The following is a 21,803-nucleotide window of genomic DNA, read 5'->3' as shown; positions in this document are numbered from 1 at the left end:
AAGAAAAAAAACAAAAAACACTCCATTAAAGAATTCAATAGAAACATAAGCATGTAGCTCAGTAGTATTTTCAATTTCAGCATCCCTACAAAGCAAGAATCAATAGAAGCCATGATGCAGAAACATTCGTTTCTTTGTGTTTTGTGAGATGTTGGAAACAAACTAGAACTTTTTCATCTCCACTGCATAGAGGTCTGATCGCTTCTGTTTAAAAATGGGGATTTGCTGACGTATTTCAGCCAACTTCTTCAGGTCTGCAAGAACAGGAAAGTGCACGATTAATAATTTGCAAATCCTCACTGACCAAGAGGATCTCTTTCCCAAGCTGCAAAAACAACTAGAGTCTCAGCAAGTGACTCACCTTATGTAAGTGCACTTTATCTGAATGCACCCATGGCCTGGCAGCGGTCCCAAGGTCATTGCAAATCAAACAAAGAAAACTTAAGCTGAGCTATAGCCCTATGCACCTGGCCTCAAAAATCAGACCTAGAATACTCGGAAACCTAAGCAAAAAGGAGCATAAAGAAGTCATTTCAAGTGACTGAGGCTTCATACCTAGGAGATCTGGCCTGAGATCACTGGGGACACAAGGGACTCAAACTATCATAGCAAATCTTACCTATGTCAGCATACAGGATCATTTCTTCAGTGCCAGCTTTGGCTATGACCTCCCCCCTGGAAAAGATTCAGAGAATGAGCAGACTCACTGACATCTGGTCATATTCCAGGTCTGTGTTTTTCCTCTTGTCTCACGAGTCAAAGGGAAAGATAAAGCAAAACATAGGGGTACTAATTGCTGTTTTGTCATCTAGTAACTGTGTGACTTTATGGCAAGTCATTTGGAATCACCAGGAGCTCTGAGGCTTAGTGAGAGAATTAGAAAGTATGTTTCATAAAATTGCTGTTAGGAAGTGGTAGCTATTCCATAATTATAAACATCAGGGAATAAAGTTCACTACAACAGCGCCACCCTACTTCTTCATGAGTGTCCTTCAACAAGGACCTTTGCAAGGACAGTCAAATCTGCTCCTTACCCCTGCCCAGGCAGCTACCCCACCTGAGGGTGGTGATGCTGGGCCTGTACAGGCCCCAGTTCTGCTGGGATCCCTGGATTCCTATGCTTAGGGATTTCAGTTTCAGATTGGAGCAAAAAACATTTCAAACTATAGTCTGGTTAGAAGTGGTGGGGATCAACATGCTTAACACTAATCTGGAAAGTAATTCCAGTGCTTAGTCTCTTAGCCCAGAGCAGGTATTCAAAAACATTTTAGTGAAATAAATGTTTTCCAAAATAATCTGTCATAACAAACAATCTGACATAATAACTGGTTCCACTTACCAGAGAGCCATAAACATATGTGGCACAGATGCCACTTAATGCCATTTAACCAAATCCCTTTCTGTTCTTTTCTAATTCTTGTCCATTTGCCCTGGCACTCAATGATTCCTCTCTATGTAACCCAGGTACCCACCCCAATGTCAACACAAGCCAGAGGACCCCCAAGAATGAAGAAGGCAAATCACAATTACTTTGTATTCTTCTTGTTCACAGAATCTATCCTGAGAACAGCAGGAACAGCAGTCCAAGAGGCAGGAAGCCTATTAGTAATAACTTGACAGAGGAACTGGATGCAATTTCATGAAAACTGTTAAGCCAGCTTAACCCTTCCAGTCTTCCAGTACCCTCCACAAATTTTAATTCTAACACGTAGAAGGATCAGGGAGCATTTCACTAGTCATATTTTCCTCATATCTTCCAAGGCCTCCCCACTGCACACATCAAGCTTTAGATACTATATCAGAAGTGTGAGCATTTGAGGACCCTCACTTAATGTTTAATCTTTCTCAATCTTGTCTATTAATCCTGAAATTGTAGAAGTACATACCAGTGTGTGTGTTAAGTCCTAGATCCAGTAAATTCTGTGAAGCATAGTTCCACTATCAATAATAAAGAGTTTAATAAGGATAAGTTCCTGAGTCCAAGTTGATCATGTATGTCAAAGTACAATATAAACTACAAATGCAGACCATAAGGTCTGCATATTAAGGGATGCGTGTATGTCTGAATGGACTTACATGCTGCTTTCATTGAGTAATAAAATGTTTCACCCTTTCACATGATACAGGGTCATAGTTTCCCTTACTAAATGCACACTCCCTGCTCCTCTAATCATTATGCTGAGAGCAAAGTCCTTGCCCTGTAACTCATTTCTGTCCTAGGATCAGTTACTTAGCCTAAATTTTAACCAAGAGTTAAGGGTTCAGGAATCTCTTACTGAAACCACCCACCCTTTACTACTGGCTTGTCTACCCTAAGTGATCCAAGTGTGACTGACAGTGAAGGTCACTCGGACAAAGAGAAGAGGGCTGGGGCTGGGGAGATAGCTCAGTCAGTAAAGTGTTTGCAGAGAAGAGGGCTAAGGTGATGATTTCTTTTTCACCTGGTTTTCAGGTAGAAGCTTCTCTTGTGCCTGTCTTTGGGGAGTTGGGAATGCGAGGTGAAGAAGGTTGGTCAGGGTCCAGACAAGCTACCTGCCCATGTGTCATCTCTCAAGCTCCCACTGAGCCCGCCCTCACTTAGACATACTCACCAAGGATTCACAACAGTGCTGTGTCCCCAGACAACAAAGGAGACATTCTCATCCCGGGCAGGAGAGACTGTGGCCACATACAACTGATTATCAAGAGCCCTGTAGCCAGTGAACAGAAAAAGTTATGCACATTATACATCTACAACATTTCTCTATCCCAAGTGTACAGATTCTTTAAAAAAAAAAAAAAAAAAAAAAAAAGGACTGAAACACTAGAAGAAAACAGAGGCAATGTTGCAATGTTTTAGGATATTGGAATGAGCAAGGACTGGCGGGGAGGGGGGCAAGACCCTAAAAATACAGAGAACAAAAGCACAAATATACAAATGGGATTATATCAAACTAAAAATCTTTTCTACAGTGAATAAAACAATCATGAGTGCACAAAGTACAGAATGCAAGGAAATATTTACAAATTATGTATCTGATAGTGTTCATTGTTAATATCCAAACTATAAGCCAGATGTGGTGGTACCTGCCTGCAATTCCAGCAACTTGAAAGGCTGAAGCACAAGTCTGAGGTTGGCCTCAGCAATTTAACGAAATCTTGTATCAAAATAAAAAAGGGGTGGGGTATAGCTTGGTGGTAAAGTGCCACTGGGTTCGATTCCCAGTACAAAAAAGAAAAAAAAAAAAAAAAAAGATCCAGACTATAAGCAACTCCAGAAACTCAATAGCAAAAAGCTAAATAATCTGCTTAAAAAATGGGTGATATGTAAATAGACATTTCTCAAAAAAGAAAAAAAATACAAATGGTTCTACAGTTCAGATTCTGAATGTGCCCCGAAGTCCCAGGTGTTGAAGGGTTGTTCCCAGCCCACAGCACTACCAGGAGGTGGTGGTGGGGCCTAGTGGAAGGAAATTTAGTGAGGGTTGTGACCCTGAAGGAGATATTAGGACTCTGGCCCCTCCTCTTTCTTTCTCTGCTTCCTGGCCACCCTAAGGTGAACAGGTCTCCACTATATGTTCCAGCCGTGATGAACTCAGTCATGATAGCTCAGTGATACAATCCTAGCGCATGCCTAGCATCAATAAGGCCCACAGCTTGATCCCCCACCTTACCCCACAAAAAGGAGAGAAAAAAAAAAAAAAAAAACAGGTCAAGTAACCATAGATTGGAACCATGAGCCATAATAAACCTTTCCTTTGTAAAAGTTGTTTATCTCAGATACTTTGTCACCGTGACAAAAGCAGAACAACACAAATGGCTAACAAATGTATGAAAAGATACTCAATATCACTAACCAGCAGTGAAATGCAAACCAATACCACAATGAGATATCACTTCATCCCAGTAAGAATACCTATTATCAAAAAGACTAAAGATAACAAGTGCTGGTGAGGATGTGGAGGAAAGGGAAAACCTGCACATTGTTAGTGGAAATGTAAATAGTACATTATGGAAAACAGTATAGAAGTTCCTTGGGAAGTTAAAAGTGGAACTACCACATGACCCAATAATCATACTCCTGGGCGTATATCCAAAAGAATGAAATCAGGGTATCAAAGAGATATCTGCACTTCCATGTTCACTGCAGCATTATTCACAATAGCTGAGAAATGCAAACAATATAAGTGCCCATCAATTGATGAGCAGATAAAGAAAATGTACATTGGAATAAACCCTAAAAATGAATGAAATCCTGTCATTTGCAACAACATGAATAAAACCAGAGACTGTGGCTAGGCACGGTGACACACACCTATAATCCCAGCAACTTGGGAGGCTGAGGCAGGAGGATCGAGAGTTCAAAGCCAGCCTCAGTGGGCTGGGATATAGCTCAGTTGGTAGAGCTTGTCTTGCATGCACAAGGCTCTGGGTTCAATCCCCAGCACTGCAAAAAAAAAAAAAAAAGTCAGCCTCAGCAACTCAGCAAGGCACTAAGCAACTCAGTGAGACTGATGTCTCAAAATGAAATACAAAAAAGGGCTGGGGACGTGGCTCAGTAGTTAAGCAGCCCTGAATACAATCCCTGGAACCAAAAAAAAAAAAAAAAAAACCCTAGAGGTTGTTACATTAAGCAAAATCCAGGCACATAAAGATTCCTGTAAGGGATCTTAAAAGTTATCTCATAGAAATTGAGAGTAGAATGGTGGTTACAAGAGACTGAGGAGGGGGTAGAGAGGGATGGGCAAATTTTGATCAATGTGTACTGTCGCACAAGAACGAATTCTGGTGTGCACTGTAGAGTGATCTTAGATAACAATAATGTACTATACATTTCAAAAGGTTAAAAGAAAGGATTTCTGAACTTTTCACCAAAAAGAAGTGATAAATATTTGAGGAGACAGATACTTTTTTTTTTTTGTCTTTGTTTTGAGACGGGGGTCTCACTGTTGCCCAGGCTGGTCTTGAACTCATGGGTTCAAGCAATCCTCCTGCCTTAGCATCCCAAATGCTGGGACTACAGGCATGAGCCAACTACACCTGACTAGAAGAAAAATATTTAACCTAGTTTCAATGCTGCTCGATGTATATGTGTACTAAGGGTTTCATGGTACCCCATTCATATGTACAATATGTTTTTATATGTTAATTAAAAATAAATTTTAAAACTTGTTTATAGGTATAATATTTGTTCATGGCCTATGCACATCTTCCTGTGTACTTTACATCATCTCTATATCACTTATAGTACATAATACAATGTAAGGGCTATGTAAATAGTTGTACTCTATGGTTTAAGTTTTGTTTAACAAGAACAAAAATCTTGTACAAGGGGAAACTACACGGCTAAATGGTGGGCCATGGGGAGTAGGGCTCCCCAGCCTCCTGGAAACCCAGTCCAATGTGACAAGGAAGAAGAGAAAGAAGTCAAAGATGAGGGCAAAGACGATGAAAGTGATGAAGAAGAGGGTAAACAATGAGACTGATGATGAGGAAGTGAATACTGAATTTGAAGCCTACTCCATCTCAGGTCATGATTATAACAGAAAAGCAGGAACTTTTCCTAAATATTCTCATAAATACTACAGAACAGATCTAATTCAACAGAACAATGCTGGAAGTATGATTAAGCAAATGAATGAGTTTCTAGACAGAGTATCCTGAGGACTAGTAAGTAGTTGGTGTGGAGGATGGGACAGGATAAGCACCCTAAACTGAATGGCACAGTCAGCTATGCAAAGACCACAACTCTCTTTCTAGGGTCAACAGGCTAAATTAACCCTGTCCTTTCTTTGGCTTCGGGGGTACTAAGCACATAAGCTCCACTGGTCTCAATTTTTCTGCAAAGGTTGCTGGTAACTGTCTTAGAAGAGACCAATTCATATCTAATCACAGAAAAATCAAATCAGTATCACTGAATGCTCTCAAAATGAAAAACCAAAGTCCTTGAAATCCTTGAGGTTGGCTCTATGGTTTCTGAGAAGGTACCCAGCAATAGAAGCCCTCCCTGCAGATTCATCCTTTGTAACTGCATCTGGACACCAGGGCATGTTGGCTCAGGGGCAGAATTCCATTCCGGGAAAAATCAAAAATCTTTCCACAAAGAGGAAACACTGAGATGATTCATTCCTACCGGCTTCGCTGAAGCAACTCCCAGTGGGCTGATCCAGTGGTCAAACTGAAAGCTGAAGGATACACCAACAATTGGCAACCTTGGGGACAGAAAAATCAAAGAACAGTGGATGCAGATGAACATCAGTCCCTCCCTCTACTCCTACCAACAGGGACTAAACTCAAACTTTTCAAAGCACAGAAAGATGTCAGCCTAGTCAGTCAGAGTCAACAGCATGAAGATACAGCTCTGAATTCTTCCAGAGATAAACACATAAAAGAAACAGCCACAAGTAAAGTGGGACTGGACTGAAATCAGAATATATACCTTCAATTAAAAAAAAAGTACAGAATTTTCATTCAGATTTTTCTCAGCACTGTAGGGTCAGTACCACATGGCTAACGACCATGTTCTGTGATTCTTTTCAACTGAAATTAGGGGCAGAGTAGTTGCTCTGGAGTTTACTGATAAGGCTCAACACAGACCACTAAACCCCTACCTTCTGCTTGGCAGGCAGTCAAACGACCCTTATCACTTCACTTTGCTCAGTGGGAAATGGGAAGCAACTTTAGTAAAATGCTAACATCATTGAGTACCACACAAGGGGAAGATCTGGAATTAGAACACAGCTCTGACTTGGTTCTGCATGCTTCCAGACACTACCATTCTTCTCCTAATTTGGACCAAAATGTCACTGGCTATATACCTGAGTGCTGAAATTCGTGAGAGTATAGGCCATTTCTTCATTTCTACTGTGCTCAAAGTTACTACAAACACAGTAACAGGAGAGGCTTAGAAGGCAGAGCAGACATTTAGGAGCATGGCTCCTGCTTTTTAGCTACATGGTAAATATGTTAAATTGCCACCCCTCAAAAGCCCCATCATCCATACACAGCAGGTCTGAGAAGCCAGATGGAGTGAAGGAGTTGAACATGTGGTGATCACATTTCATCCCCAATTCTTTTGTGCATTTGTGCATAATATTTGTGCTTTTCGTGCAAAGTTTATGCTTAGGGATCCCTCCACCCGAGACCAGCCCAGAACCAACCCTCTGTGATTTTGGAACACAACTGATTAGCACTGTCTCACCTCTCTGTGCATACACTTGTGCAAGTTCTGCAAAACGGATGTCATAGCAGATGCCAAGGCCCACTTTGCAGTAAGCTGTTTCCAAACAGAAAATACACAAATAAAAAGTTAACCTCCTGTAGCATCACATGGCAGGGTAAAGCCTCCATAACTTAATGATCACAAAATACTAACAGGAATAAAATAACACAGGACCCCTGAATGAAGACCATTTATTAGCTCGATCCTACTCATATTTCATCTCACAAAGACATCATTTACATCAACAGAACAGAAATGAAAAATTCATTTCTACATGAATGCTCACTAAGTGAGGGGTGTTCAATCATGGTCTAACAGGAACACATGTCATAGGATATGACCACATGGAAGAATAAAACTGTGCCAGATGCTTAGTCCTCTATTTTGGCCTGAACTTTTCAGATCTCTGACTGTTCTTTGCCTTCCTCACCTCTGGACTTTCAGTCAGGTTGTGAAAAAGTTGAAGAGACATAAAAAGAAAGGAACATCTCCTTCTCTGGGGTTAGTAAAAAAGGCAAATTTATCTACTACGTACGAGTATCAAATATGGAGAAACTATCACCAGGACTCAATGCTTTAGATTCTTGACATGTAATTTTCCCAGGAATATCAATGTCAAAAAGATGGATCTGCAACACAAATAACTGATTTGGGTATCTCTTTTTCAGCAGGGCTAACAATGTGTACTTAGCATGTGCAAGGCCCTCACTTCAATTTCTAGCACCCAAAAAAAAAAAAAAAGCAAAGAGGTATAACTAAAAAGCTGAAAGATAAATTAAATGGAATTCTAAGAACTAGTTAATAATTCAAAATAATGCAGAAAAGAACAAAGGGAAAAATATAATCTGTATACCAAATCTAACCATATCAATAATCACATTAAATATAAATGAGTGAGCCACTCCAGTTAGAAGGTAGAAACTGTAAATCTGAATAAAAAAGTAAAAGCCAACTACATACTGTATATAAGAGAACCATTTAAAATATAAGACACATACAGATTGAATATATAAGACACACAGAAATTGAAAATAAAAGATAAGAGCTGGATGCCAATGGTACAAGTCTGTAATGCCAGTGACTAAGGCTGAGGAGGCTTGGGTAGGAGGATCTCAAGTTGGAGCCAGCCTCAGACTTAGTGATATCCTGTCTCAAAACTTAAAAACATTAAAATGTTAAGGGTTGGGGATATTAGCTCAGTGGTAAAGTTCCCCTGGGTTTAATTCCTAGTACCCCCAAAATTAAAAATAAATAAACAAAAGATTAGAAAAACATTTATTAGGCAAACAATAAACTTAAAGACCTTGGAGTAACTAGTATTAGCAGATATAAAGTTGACTTCAAGAGAAAAACAAGAAAAAAGAGGCATCTCATAATAACAAAAAGATCAATTCATCAGGAAAACTTAATAGTTCCAAATGTATGTGCACTTACTACTGCAAAGATATCAAGTCACCCCAAACCAATTTCTGTATATTTAATGAAATCCTAATAAAAATTCCAGTAGGTTGTTCCTTTGCAGAAATTGACATACTGAGTCCTTTATATAAAAATGTGTGTGGCCAAGAACAGCCACTTGTGCCAAAATGCAAGATGTGTGAATCATAAGAGACACTAGGAAACTTTGAAGCAGATTCTTAAGAGGCAATGAGGCCATGAGTGGTGGCACACACCTGTAATCCCAGTGGCTCAGGAGGCTGAGGCAGGAGGATCGTGAGTTCAAAGCCTCAGCAGCAGCGAGGCAACTCAGTGAGACCCTGTCTCTAAATAAAATACAGAACAGGGCTGGGGATGTGTCTTAGTGGTTGAGTGCCTCGTGAGTTCAATCCCCGCCTCCCCCCCCCCCCCCCCCCGCAGAAAAAAAGAGGCAATGAGACTTGCACATTCCCTACTTACCTTTCTGTGCTTTACTAGTAACGTTCCATCAGGCCCAAAGACAGTACAGGTGTTATATAATTTCCCAGCATCCTCTTCAGACATGGAGCCTTTCATTAAAAGAATAAACATACTGGCACATAAAACAAAAAGAAACTAAAAAGAATAGAGCAATTATTTTGTGATAACTAGTGATAATTATTTTGTGATAAAGGCCTGATAAGCTGTCACTTGGGTCCAATGATATAGTTTATTCTCTTCTACACATTATTTAACTCTATTTTCTTCGTGAATATCATCTTTCAGAGATAAGGTCTAAAGTGTAGATGAAAAATAATCAGATCAGATGGCGAAGACAGATTTAAAAGACCGCCAAACTGTTCCTCAAATTCAGTCATAATCTTGAGCAATGCTCAATATGTAACAGAGCAAAATAATTTCTTGTTGTTCACCTTAATTTCACTAGGTCCTGCAACAAGACTATACCCTAAAAGGCCTCAAGATGAGAACATTAAGTCATAGGACTCTCCATCACTGATGACAGTTCCATCTCTATGCTTCTTGCTTTGCTACATTTTACTCATTTCTAACCCTTAATATATCATAACACAAAGGTAATTTTGTTTGCTGTATTTATTGAACAGAATTTTACTGTGCTTATTTTTCATTGTACCAAACAGAACAATTTAAAATTACTTCAAAATCACAAAAATAAACCTATGTTTATGCATGTGGACTCTAAGGGAAAAAACTTCTCAACCCTATATTAGTATAATAAAAAACAGGTATGATTTATCTTTCCACATTTTTATCTGCCTCTGCACCACCACTTCTTCTCTGAAAAAAATCATCAATATCAATGAGGTGTGTGTCCTTCTATAATATTTACTATGCCATTACATACATAACTACATATAAAAGTATACAGTCATATTTTGTGCAAGGGATTAATCTGAATGGGAATACCTTATTCATAACCATGTTGAACTTGTTTTTTTTTTTTTCTACTTTACAGTGTGTATTGAAGCTTCTTCTACATTATTATTAGAAATAAACTTACCTCATTCTTTTCAAGCATTGAATTATGTTTCATAGTTTAACTGTAACAAAAATCATTCAATTACTTTTAATGTTTAGGACATTATTATATCACACAGAAGGAAGTTACCTCCAATGAGATATAAGTTGCATTCCTTTGCTACTTCAGAAAGCTTCTGTGTGGTTTCACCAGGAATCTTCTCCGCGAAGTCAGGAAAAGATTTTAAGCAATATGGAAAATTAAAGCATTCCTAGAATAATGTTGTCAAAGAAAAGGAGAAGAAAAAAACCTCATTAAACATTCAACCCCTTCTTAAAGTTCTGCTGAAAAAAAAACAAGGCTGCTGCTTCCAACTCAGCTATCACTTGAAAGGGTAAAATACGGCTAAGAAAAAACCCCAGGGTTAAAGAGCCTGTGGCCAAAAGCAGACTGGCCAATTATCCCAGGAAGGGCTATAGAAGGCAAGTCATGTGAGCTCTACCAAATCCTGATCATCCTGGAAGATGGCTAGGCCTGCCTTTCCCTTGAGTGTACAAAATAACGTGTTCCAACCCTGGGCTCCCAAGTCCTACTATAAATAAGGCTTACTCATTTGACTTTGGGTATTGGGATGAATTCTCAAGTTTAAAATTATATTATAAGCTATGCAACAATAAAACCTGTGCATGAAAAAAACAAAGCTTTGAAAGTCACAGAGGTTAAGATGTTTCCTCATCTATAAATGAACTATTTCTAAATTCCCTTTCAGCAGTATCATTCTGATCCTACAATTTTTTTATTCAATAAGGGTATGTCTGTCTTCGACAGTTCTCTGACGTGTCAGAAAACAAGCAAAAATTACTAAAATTTCAACTCTAATTCACTCATGCTGCATTAAATGATACTGCCTATGTACTAGGCAAGGTGCTGGGAAACTCAGGCCCAGAGATCACTGCACATACAGACACATGTCAGTCAGTGAGGTGAGCCCACACAGGATTCAAACTCTTTCACTCCTGGGCTTTATTCTCTCAGCAACACAAACCAATAAAGAGATCGTAAGTACGGAAAAGGCCCATGACTGGCAACATAAGGAAAACTGGATTACCAGTAAGAGTTCAAGAGCTGGGGGTAGCTCAGTGGTAGAGCACTTGCCTGTTTGCCTAGCATGTGGAAACCATGGGTTCAATCCCCAGCACTACCATAAAAAAGAAAGAAAGACAAACAGTAAGATCTCAAAGCTCTTTTGTTAAGGACTTCTGCTCATTGCCACATTTGGGGCAGGTTGATGACTGACTAAAAGTCAAGGTGGATCTGAAAATTCTCCAATCTAAATAGGGTTTGTAAAAAGCTACCTCGTCTCCATAGCTGGAAGTGAGTGGAGTTAGTTCACTGAGACCATCTCACAACACCTTTGAAGAACACTCCAGAAGATGCATATTCTGAAATCTGGGTACCCCTGTCTGGGGAAAACCTGTACCTGCTGACAAACAAAATGTGGTGCAACATTTAGCTGGTTCTGTTCAGGAAATCACCCATAAAAGAGATGCAGAGTTCTAGTAGCTTTAAGAAGCCACAGGCTTCCTCAATGTCTCTAAAAAAATTTTTAGTCATTAAAAAAAATATATTAGCAAAGAGGAGTCAATAAAAAGTGGATCTTGTTCAGGGTGGAAATAAAAAAAAAAAAATATTAGCAATTCAATTCTAAAACCATGTTCTGGTCCTACAGAGACTTTTTTGACCTTTAAGTAACTCTCTAAATATACTAGGACTTTGGATTCCTTATCTGAATAGAGTAGAAGATTCTAAAGTTAAAGACCTGGAAACATGTTAGTAAATTCTATGGCAAAGACGCTTGCTAAGGATGACAAACATGTAACAATACTGAGGCTTCAAAACACTGCTGAACCTGGAACATAAGAGGACGACCAGAGTTAACAAACACTATTCTGCTAGGTCTACAGCAGAAAGGAATGGTTGCCTCCACACTTACTGGCAGAGAAACTATTTGAGCTCCTTGCTTTGCTGCCTCCCGGACAAGGCTACAGGCTCGATCGACATTATTTGATTTGCTGGAAGAAACATGAAACTGGATGAGGGCCAAGCGGAAAGCTGAGGACAAAAACAAAATAAAACATCTGTCAGAAGATCTACCACTAAAGTCAGATAGAAGCATGATTCTCAGAGGGCATCTTGCAATGTCTGGAGAATTTTTTTAATTATATATATTTTAGTTGCAGGTGGACAAAATACCTTTATTTTATTTTTATGTGGTGCTGAGGATTGAACCCAGAGCCTTAGGCATGCTAGGTGAGCGCTCTACCACTGAGCCACAATCCCAGCCCCTGGAGATATTTTTGATTGACACAATTACTGACAATCTAATGGATTTATTATCTACACTTAACTCTGATGAAGGCCTGCTTGGCTCAGGGTTAACCCTAAAAGTAGGAAAACTGCTGTCACATTCCTTGATTTAATCTTGAATGTAAGTGAATACAAATTTAACCCTGAATGCAATTTGTTACACAGTTTCAGAATCTGGATGAAATCAAAGGATTCTAAAACAGGAAGCAAAAGACGACATTACTTTGGGACAAAGTGATACTTTAAGCTGTCACCAAAACATCACACAAACCCAATAAAGGTCTCCCCTAAAACTCAGAAACTGAGCTTTGTCTCTCCTTCTGAGGGAGGGAAAGATAAAGATCAGCATGACTGTTGGTGGCTTCCTCCCTCTCCCACGTCAAAAGCAGGGAAAGGGTCTGCCTGACATTCTGCAAATCCCACTGCAGAGGGCTGCAGCAGGGAAGCCCACCGCCCGCCGGCCACGCCGCCCTCCACCCGAGCTGACCAACATCTGCGACCGCAAAGCCGAAGGCGCAAGGGGGCGAGGGACTGAGGCGGCTGATTCTCGCCAGTACCGCACCAAGCCTCCACTCCGGCCTTAGGCTGGCTGTCAGCCTCGCCGCCCCACTTACTAGCCATAGCTCTCCCGGAAAGCACCATTTGCTTCGCGGGAAGGAAGCCGAATCAGGAGGACAGCGAGGGCGCGCGGGGCGGGGCCACGCACGCCGGGACCACGCACGCCGGGACCACGCACGCCGGGGGGCGGGGCCGCGGCGACAGAAACTCCGCCCCCGCTCCTCTGGGCTTGCGTGGAGCCCCAAACCGCTCAGGTTTATCTGGTTGTCGTGTTTTTTCCGGGGACCGGTTGCTCTACCACTGAGTCGCATCCCCAGCAACTTTTATTACTTGAGACAGAGTCTCACAAAACTGCTTAGGGCTTCGCTGAGTTCCTGGGGCTGGTTTGAACTTGTGATCCTTCTCTTCGGCATTCTGAGCCTTTGGGATTACAGGCAGGCGCCACCACGCCTGGCTCCCGGATTTTTTCGTTGTTCTTTTATTGTTTTGTTTGTTTGGCGGTGCTGGGAATGGAACCCAGGTCCTTGAGCATGCAAAGCAAGCGCGCGGGCACACACACGCCGCCTCAAACCCCTATTTATGGCGTGCTTTTTGCACTAGCCTGGACCAACGAGAAATGGTTAATTACAACACAGCCCGGAAAGAAGGTCTCTGAAAGCAAAGGGCAAAGAGGGGCAACCTAAATCATGGCGCTGTGCTGGTAAATGTTTCGTAAGCAGGCTTTCGGGTGGAAAAGCCTGATTTGGAGCCTTTGACAGTTCTCTACCAGAGGGCGGAACTTCTTGCTAGCTGGAACCTGGCCTGAGTAATTTTGTATGCCGATTGGCTTGAGCCACGAACAAATCGCTGTGACGGGGATGGTTGATTTAGGATTGGACTGCTAGGCTGCTAAAGAGGAAAGGGAAAAGAGATACTGAAGGTTCAGCTCAATATCCTGTGCAACAAATCAGATCTCTAATATTCAGAAAACCGCTTGCTAAAATTCTATTTTAGGATTAGGTATTTATATATGTCATATTACTTTTTAATTATTGTTTTTGTGACGAGAGATTTGCAGATCAAAATATATGGATTTTGAACTTTCTTTTCTAATGATCTGGACTCCATTAAATTATATTAAAACAGATCCTGAGTTTTAAAAGAACACTATAAAAACATTTTGGGAACAATTAGGAACACTTAAATGAGAACCATCATTTGATACTATAGTTTTTTATATGTAATATGGTATTACAATTATGCCAGACAATGTCACTATTCTTAGGTAATTAAGCAGGTCAGAGACCCCCACCCAAAAGACCCTTGCCATAATTAAATTTCTTCTCTTGTCAGATTGTGGTTGGTAGTTTCCTCTTTCTTGTAACAATAACAGGTTTGGACACAAAAAGTGTTGAGTAGTCTGCAAGATTGTTGTGCAAAAAGATATTTTTTCTGCTTCTTGGTAAAAATGTGTGAAACCTGCATCTGGTCAAGAGGATGGAACAGAAAGCACTTTTCATGTGAACCTCCACCACCCCAACGGGGTATGATGTTCAAAAAATTTCCAAAATCTTTGTTCAGAGGAAGAATTCTTAGGCAAGAGCTACCTCTGAACCCTGCAGTCAGTAAACCTGCTGCCTGAAAATTCCTCAGCTGCCCAGCCTCTTCTGTCCTACTTCAGTAACACATGGAGAAATATTTAAGGGTGAAATGTCAGAGTATTAAACTGACTTGAAAATGGACCACAGAAAAAGAAATATGTTTATATAAAACAAAAATGGCAAAATGTTAGTTGCTAAATCTAGGAAGAGAATACATGGCTGTTCACAAAACTATAAAGTTTAAAAATTTTAAACTTTGATAATAAAACCTTGAGAGGGAATACATAGCAATTATAGGTTTTCTGCAGCTTAACAGTTTTTATAGCAGAAGATCTTTAATAGCCTTTTAATTTCTGCTCTGCTTAGTAACATATAAATTAAGCCAACTTTGACCACATAAAACCTGTAAAAAAAAATTTAAGTCATCTAAGTTTCTGAGTTATACCTAATTGGTACACAAGGTTGTACCTAACAGTGATGGCAAAACCTGGCTGGACATGTTATTAAGTGCCTGTGAACACCCTGACAGAGATGTCCAATAGGAAATTTGACATAAATCTTGAGCACAGATACCAGGCTGGAGATTAAGGTAGGAGTTATCAGGAATTTAAGATAAAGCTCTGAATATGGATGCGAACACAAGTGGACTGTGAAAGGCGCATTTAGGAGAGGGCCTGAGGAGACTGGGAAGGAGCGATCAAGGCCACCGGCCTTTGATAATGTCCCTTCCATCACGCAAAAAAAGGAAAAGATAAATGAAAAAGAAAATGAGTTTTTTAAAGTTTTCTTTCAAATTATCTGGGCATAATGGAGAAGTTAGGCATTGGCTTCTAGCTCTGACTGACCCTGATCTGATGTTAAGAGCAAGGCCATATCATTTCACCTTCAGAACCTTTTCATCACCTGTGCATGAAAGGATTTATAGGCAAAGGAAGGTGAAGAGGCTGAAGGACTGTTTGTGCAACCCTCCCTGCCCCTACTCCACTCCCTGACCCTACAAGTGCAGCTGCTCTGCCTTCCTTTCCATGTTGTTTTATCTCATCTTTGAAATGGGCAAAATACAAAACTACTAGACCAAATGAATTTCTAAGGTCCAGCTAAAACTCTTATGTTCCTTTTCAGTCTCTATTCCCATTGCCACTCACATCTGTCTCAAAGCTTTAATGACCATTTCCAAGCTGGTAGCCATCAGATTTCTATTTTGACTCCAGAGAAGATATTCTACCATTTCCTGTTGCCTATAAGCCATCTCTGTTTATATGCCTTGACATTGGTTCAGACTCAGTTCTCTGAAACTAAATGGATCTTCTCCAAAAGAGCTTCTCCTCCTATCCCTTGTACTCATTCTTGCCACACTCTTGCCTGTTTTTTAAATTTCCACTGGTCCCCTGTCCTCCAAAAAAATTTAAGCCATTTCCACATCTTTCCAAGTCTTTCATCACCCATCTGTGGTTAGGCATAGAGTTCTCCCTCACTCATAAAATATTCCTGCTGCCTCTCTTCAGTTCCCATTACCACCCTCCACAGCTAGACCTTCCTCACCTTGGAGGGACTGCTCCAGAGGTGTCTTAACTGGTCTTCTATACTCCATTCACTCCTTCATAGTATTAGATACTTAGTTTGGGGAAATTGAATTCATTTCAGGTGGGTCCGATGGAGGTATAAATAACAATAAGGAATAGGTAAGTCAGAGAAAAGGGGCTGAAAATCAGAAGGGTAATTGGAATCCTTTGCACAGAATAAAAGGAGAAATTAGGAATAAATCCTAGAAGGAGAAAATATATGACAGACATCAATGGATCAAATTTGGTAATTATATTGTTAGAGCTTTGTACAGAGAGGAGTCTGTGTGTGCCTGTAAATATACATACATAGACATTTTAAGTCTCTAGTACAATTATCTACAAATCTGAACAGCCTGAGTATTCCCTTATTCTACTCCTTCATAATTGAATCTCCTCTCCACTCTAACCCAACTCAGTCCTGTCCTTGTTTTGCCTTTTCCAGAAAGTAATATAAATGGAATTATACAGTATATATTTTGAAAGGGACTTCTTTCATGTGACATTCTGCCTTTCGAGATCTGTCCATGTTGTTACATGTATCAATAGTTCATTTCTTTTTATTGCTAAGCAGTATTCCATTGGATGGACATATTAGTATTTATGTATTACCTACTGAAAGACATTGTAGGTTGTTTCCAGGTTTTAGTAGTTATAAATAGAATTGTTATAAACATGCATGACTTTTTTTTTTTTTTTTTTTATGAACATTGTAAACTCATGGCCCATAAAATGATGGAGGCAGGCCATGGGGAAGCAAGTTTTCCTTTATTCTGCAGAGAAGTCAATTGATCAGGTACTGGAGGACCCACTTTCTGGGCATGGAGCTGGCCCCTGAGTTACAGAAGGTGTCTGGGTTTTATAGTTTCATTGGAGACTATGGACATGCAGTTTGGACCATCAGCGGCTAGTTGTACAGGTTAAAACTTATAGGTGGGTACTTGTAAAAAGGTTGAAACTCATTATCTGGGGAGATGAGTCCAGATCCCAAGGGATGAGTACTCAAATCTTGCCCATTGCTTTTCTTTCTCTGGGATCCATTGTTTCCCAGAGTTTCACTATTTGCAATACCTCCATTTAGGACTAATTTGCAATGGGGGAAGGTCAAAGTTCAGGGCCCAGCATTCAGTATCTGCCCCTTTCCCTCATGGGAATTTTTATTAGGAAAGGATTTACTGGGAGGCTTAATGTTTGGCTAATTTCCCTCTCTCCTCTGGGGTCACACTGTTCCTCCATTTTTCTTGGGGAGCTGTCTTATAGGGATATTATTTTCTATAATTCTTCACTAGGGATTGAAATTGGGTGCTCTACCACTGAACTACATCTCTAATCTCTTGTATTTTGAAATGGTCTAAGTTGCAGTGGGTGGCTTTGAAATTGATTCTCCTGCCTCAGCCTCCCTAGTAGCCTGATTACAGATATATGCCATCACACCCAGCTAGCCCAGTCTTAAAGGCTGAAACATCCAAGATTGGGTGGCCCTATCAGTTGTCTTCTGCTGAGGGCCTAATGGTGAATGCATGGCGGGAGAACTTGCAAGAGGGAGAGATCACATGGCAAGAGCTGTGTCTAGAGAAAGTGGGGAGGGGCCAGTCTTCATCTCTTAACAACCCTCTCATGAGAACCAACCAGAGAACTACACAAATTCCAAGGATAAGGCCTCAAGGACCCAATCACTTTCTACTAGACCCCACCAAGTGTAATTTATTCCAGAAACTTAAGATTGGTTCAACATATGAAAATCCATCGATAATATCAATATTATTTAATAAATAAAAAAAACTTCACATGATAAACACTGTTGTGTATTAAATGTCTATGTTCCCGGGAGCTGGGGATATAGCTCAGTTGGTAGAGTGCTTGCCTTGCAAGCACAAGGCCTCGGGTTCAAATCCCCAGCACCTCAAAAAAAAAAGTCTGTGTTCCCAACCCCCTCAAATTCATATGTTGAAGCCTTCGCCTTTAATGTTGTGGTATTTGGAGACAAAGCCTTTAGGAGGTAATCAGGTTTAGATGAGGTCCAGAAAATGGGGCTTTCATGATGGGATCAGTGCCTTTATAAGACAGAAGGCACTCTCCACTTCACAGAGGAAAGCCCATGTGAGGATGTAGTGAAAGGCAGCTAGCCACAATCTCCAAGAGGAGATCCTTCACAGAACCCAACCATACTGGCACCCATATCTCAGATTTAAAGCTCCAGAAGTATGAGAAAAATGATAATTTCTTTTGTTTAAAGCATGGTATTTTTCTTTAGTGGCCAAAGCTAATACATTCAACAAACTAGGAATAGACAGAACTACTTCAATCTGACAAAAAACATCTACAAAGAACACTTAAAAGCTAGCATTATAGTTAATGATGAAATTCTAGATGTTTTCCCTTTAAGACTGGGGGGAAAGAGACAAGGATGTCTGCTCTCACCACCTCTACTTAACCTTATACTGGAAGCTTCAGCCAGACCCATTAGCTAAAAAACTATAAGGCATCTGGATTGTAAAGGAAAAAGTAAAACTATTGCCATTCATAGATGACAGGATCCTGTATGTAGAAAATCCTAATGGATGCCCCCCCCCCCCACACACACACAAAATTCCTGTTCTGTTGGAATGGAAAGGTCAGTAAGGTTGGAGAATGTTAAGATCTACATATTTAAGGAAACATTTCCACTTATAATAGCATAGAGAAGAATAAAATATTTAGGAATAAATGTAATAAGAGATGGGCAAGACTTTAAAAATAAAGCTATGGTATCTATCTACAAGTAAAGAAATACTTCTTAAAAAGATAGCAATACTCTCCAAACTAATTTAGATTTTATGCCATCCCTATCAACATTCCAGCTAGTTTTTTTTCCTTGTTAAGTAAACACTCTACTATTGACTTATGCCTCTACCCCTTTGTATTTTTTGAGACCTTGAACTTTTGATACTCCTGTTTCCAGTAACGTAGATTAGAGGTTTGCACAACTGTGTCTAGTTCCCAACTGTTTTTGTTGCAGAATCCTACAAGCTGATCTTTCATATGAATATGGAGATGCAAGGGACTAAGAACAATAGGCATTCAGAAAATAATCTTGAAAACAAGATCAAAGTTGAGAACTTAAACTTCTCAATTTCAAAAGTCACTTCAAAGCTACTGTAATCAAGAATGTTAGTCCTAGCAGTAAAGACAGACATACAGACCAATGCAATTTGAAAGTACAAAAAATAAATTGATCAGGTCAAATGATTTTCAACAAGGCTACCAAGATGACTTAATGTGAGAAAAAAATCCTTTCAACAGGGAGTACTAGCACAAATGAGTTATTTATATGTAAACTACTGAATTAGATCTTTATATCATATAAAAATTAATTCAAAATGGGTGACAATTGTAAAAATTAAGGAAATGATTCCATAGATATACCACCAAAAGACCAAGTGACCAAACAGGCTTATCATCAAAATTTTAAACTTTTTATGGTTCAAATCATACCATCAAGATTGTGAAAGGAACCAGGTATGTCGGCACATACCTATAATCCCAGCTACTTAGGAAGCTGAAACAGAAGGATGTCAAGTCAAGGTCAGCCTGAGCAATTTAATGAGACTCTGTGGGGACATAGCTCTGTGATGAAGAGCTTGCCTAGCATGGCTCTAGGCCCTGGGTTCAACCCCCAGTTATCACAAAAAAAAATTTTAAAAATAACTGAAAGGACAATTTGGAGAGAAGAAAATATTAGTGAATAATATATCTGATGAGACTTGTACCTAGAATATTTAAGGAATTCCTACAACTCAACAACAAAAAGCCAATTTTGAAATGGGCAAAGAATTACAATTCTCCAAAAAAGATACATAAATGGCCAATAAGAACATGAAAAGGAGCCCCTTAGTAGTTGCTAGGGAAACACAAATCAGAGCCACACTAAGATTCCACGTTACACCCACTACAATGTCTATAAGACAGATAATATAACAAGTGGTGAGGAAACTAGAAGGCTCACGCCTTTACAGTGGGAATGTAAAATGGTAGAGCCCCTTTGGAAGTTCCTCAAAAAGTCATATATAGGGCTAAGGTTGTAGATCAGTGACAGAGTACTTGCCTAGCATGTGTGAGGCATGGGTTCAATTCTCAGCACCACATATAACTAAGTAAAATAAAAGTCCACTGACAACTAAAAGAAATTTAAAAAAAAATAGTCAAATGGAGAATTAACATGACCCAGTAATTCTATTCTTAGGTAGCTATCCAAAAGAACTAAAACTATGTATCAACACAAAAATTTGTGTGTTCACATTTACAAGACAAAGAACAACTCAGACGTCCACCAGCTGATGAATAAATAAAATGTGATATATCCATACAATGAAATATTCAGCCACAAAAAGGAATGCAATTTGGATGCATGCTAGAACATGGATGAAGCCTGAAAATAGTATGTGAAGTAAAAGAAGCCAGACACAAGTCACATATTGTACAATTGCTTTATTGAGGAAATGTCCAGATTAGGCAAATCAGAAGTGGTTGCCAAGAGCTGGATGGAAGGAGAGTGAGTGCTAATATTTTTTTTTTCTTTCTGAGGTCATGGAATGTTCTAGAATTTGTGATGCCTGCACAACTCTGTGGATAGCCTAAAAAACACTGAAGATTTTTAAATGTAAGATTTATGCTATGTGAATTATATCTCAAAAATTTTTTTGTTGTTGTTGCAATATCAGGGATTGAATTCAAGGTTCTCCCACATGCTACGCAAGCACTCTTATCACTGAGCTATATTCTTAGCCCTTTTTATTTTGAGACAGGGTCTCACTAAGTTGCCTAGGCTGGCCTTAAACCCATGATCCTTGTGCCTCAGCTTTCCAAGTAGCTGGGATTATAGGTATGGGCCACCATGTCCAACTGTCAAAGATAGTTAATATTCTACTTTAATAAGCAATAATTATCAGAGAGTGGGAGAAAAGAGGGAATGCTTCCCCTTTTTACTCAGTTTCTTTTAGTCTTGTTTTTTTCATCCTGCAAGTAGATAATGTAACACCAGACCTCATAATGATGCAATCTGTGCAATCTAATGAGTGTAACTAATCTAACTGTGGTGTTACTTCAGTGAGGAAAATAAAGTTCATAGAGGTTAAATGGCTTAAGGCAGTAATTTACTACATGTGTGGAATTTAATATCACTAGGGATTTCTTGTTTTGTTTTGTTTTTAAGAGATAATATCTCCCTATGTGCCTTTCATTCCTGGACTCAAGCATCTTCCTGCCTCAGCCTCCCAAATAGCTGGAACTATGGGGTGTGAACCACAGTGTCCAGCTAATATCATTTGCTTTTCAGTTTTCAATAGAACAACCTCTTTTCTTCTCATCTAATTCAACAGAAATAGGAACTTAATACAAATGGGAAATCTGTCTGTTTCTTAGTTTTGTTTTGTTTGTGATAGTGTGTGATACTGGGGATTGAACCCAGGGCCTCACATATTCCAGCAAGTGCTCCACTACTGAGGTACATCCCCAGCTAAATATGAAATCTGAACATTTAAATTCTAAAACCAAAACAAAACAAAATAACCCCCAGTCATTAAACTCCTAATTTTGTGGAAGGTAGAGATTTACAAATTAGGGGGGGAAAAGGAAAGAAAGACGTTTTCTTTAAGAACAAACTG

At 39.6% G+C, this 21,803-nt stretch overlaps 1 protein-coding gene across 2 annotated transcripts; it reads right to left on the bottom strand.

Annotated features, from left to right (window-relative positions):
* Positions 1-13,118, bottom strand: NIT2 (nitrilase family member 2). Of its 2 annotated transcripts, none has more exons than XM_079100586.1 (10): positions 13,076-13,118; positions 12,088-12,206; positions 10,245-10,365; positions 9,098-9,186; positions 7,737-7,830; positions 7,181-7,255; positions 6,113-6,191; positions 2,592-2,690; positions 620-675; positions 1-254 (listed from the first exon to the last, which is right to left on the bottom strand). In XM_079100586.1, the coding sequence occupies exons 1-10, from the start codon at positions 13,101-13,103 to the stop codon at positions 163-165; spliced, it is 852 nt and encodes a 283-aa protein (XP_078956712.1). In that variant the 5' UTR covers positions 13,104-13,118; the 3' UTR covers positions 1-162. The 2 variants fall into 2 exon arrangements, with proteins under 2 accessions (XP_078956712.1, XP_078956711.1); XM_079100585.1 differs by having other exon boundaries at positions 13,019-13,097.
* Between the last annotated feature and the right edge of the window lie 8,685 nt (positions 13,119-21,803).

The sequence above is a fragment of the Sciurus vulgaris genome (genome assembly GCF_902686455.1).
Source record: "Sciurus vulgaris genome assembly, chromosome: 10".
In the NCBI taxonomy this organism is placed as follows: domain Eukaryota; kingdom Metazoa; phylum Chordata; class Mammalia; order Rodentia; family Sciuridae; genus Sciurus; species Sciurus vulgaris.
This window is presented reverse-complemented; position numbering and strand designations above follow the sequence as displayed.

Coding starts and splice junctions, on each gene's coding strand:
- NIT2 (XM_079100585.1), bottom strand. CDS start 13,082: ATGGCTAGTAAGTGGGGCGGCGAGGCTGACAGCCAGCCTAAGGCCGGA. Junction 6,192..7,180: donor ACAAGTGTATGCACAGAGAG/GTGAGACAGTGC, acceptor TCTGTCCCCAAG/GTTGCCAATTGTTGGTGTAT. Junction 255..619: donor GATCCTGTATGCTGACATAG/GTAAGATTTGCT, acceptor CTGTTCTTGCAG/ACCTGAAGAAGTTGGCTGAA.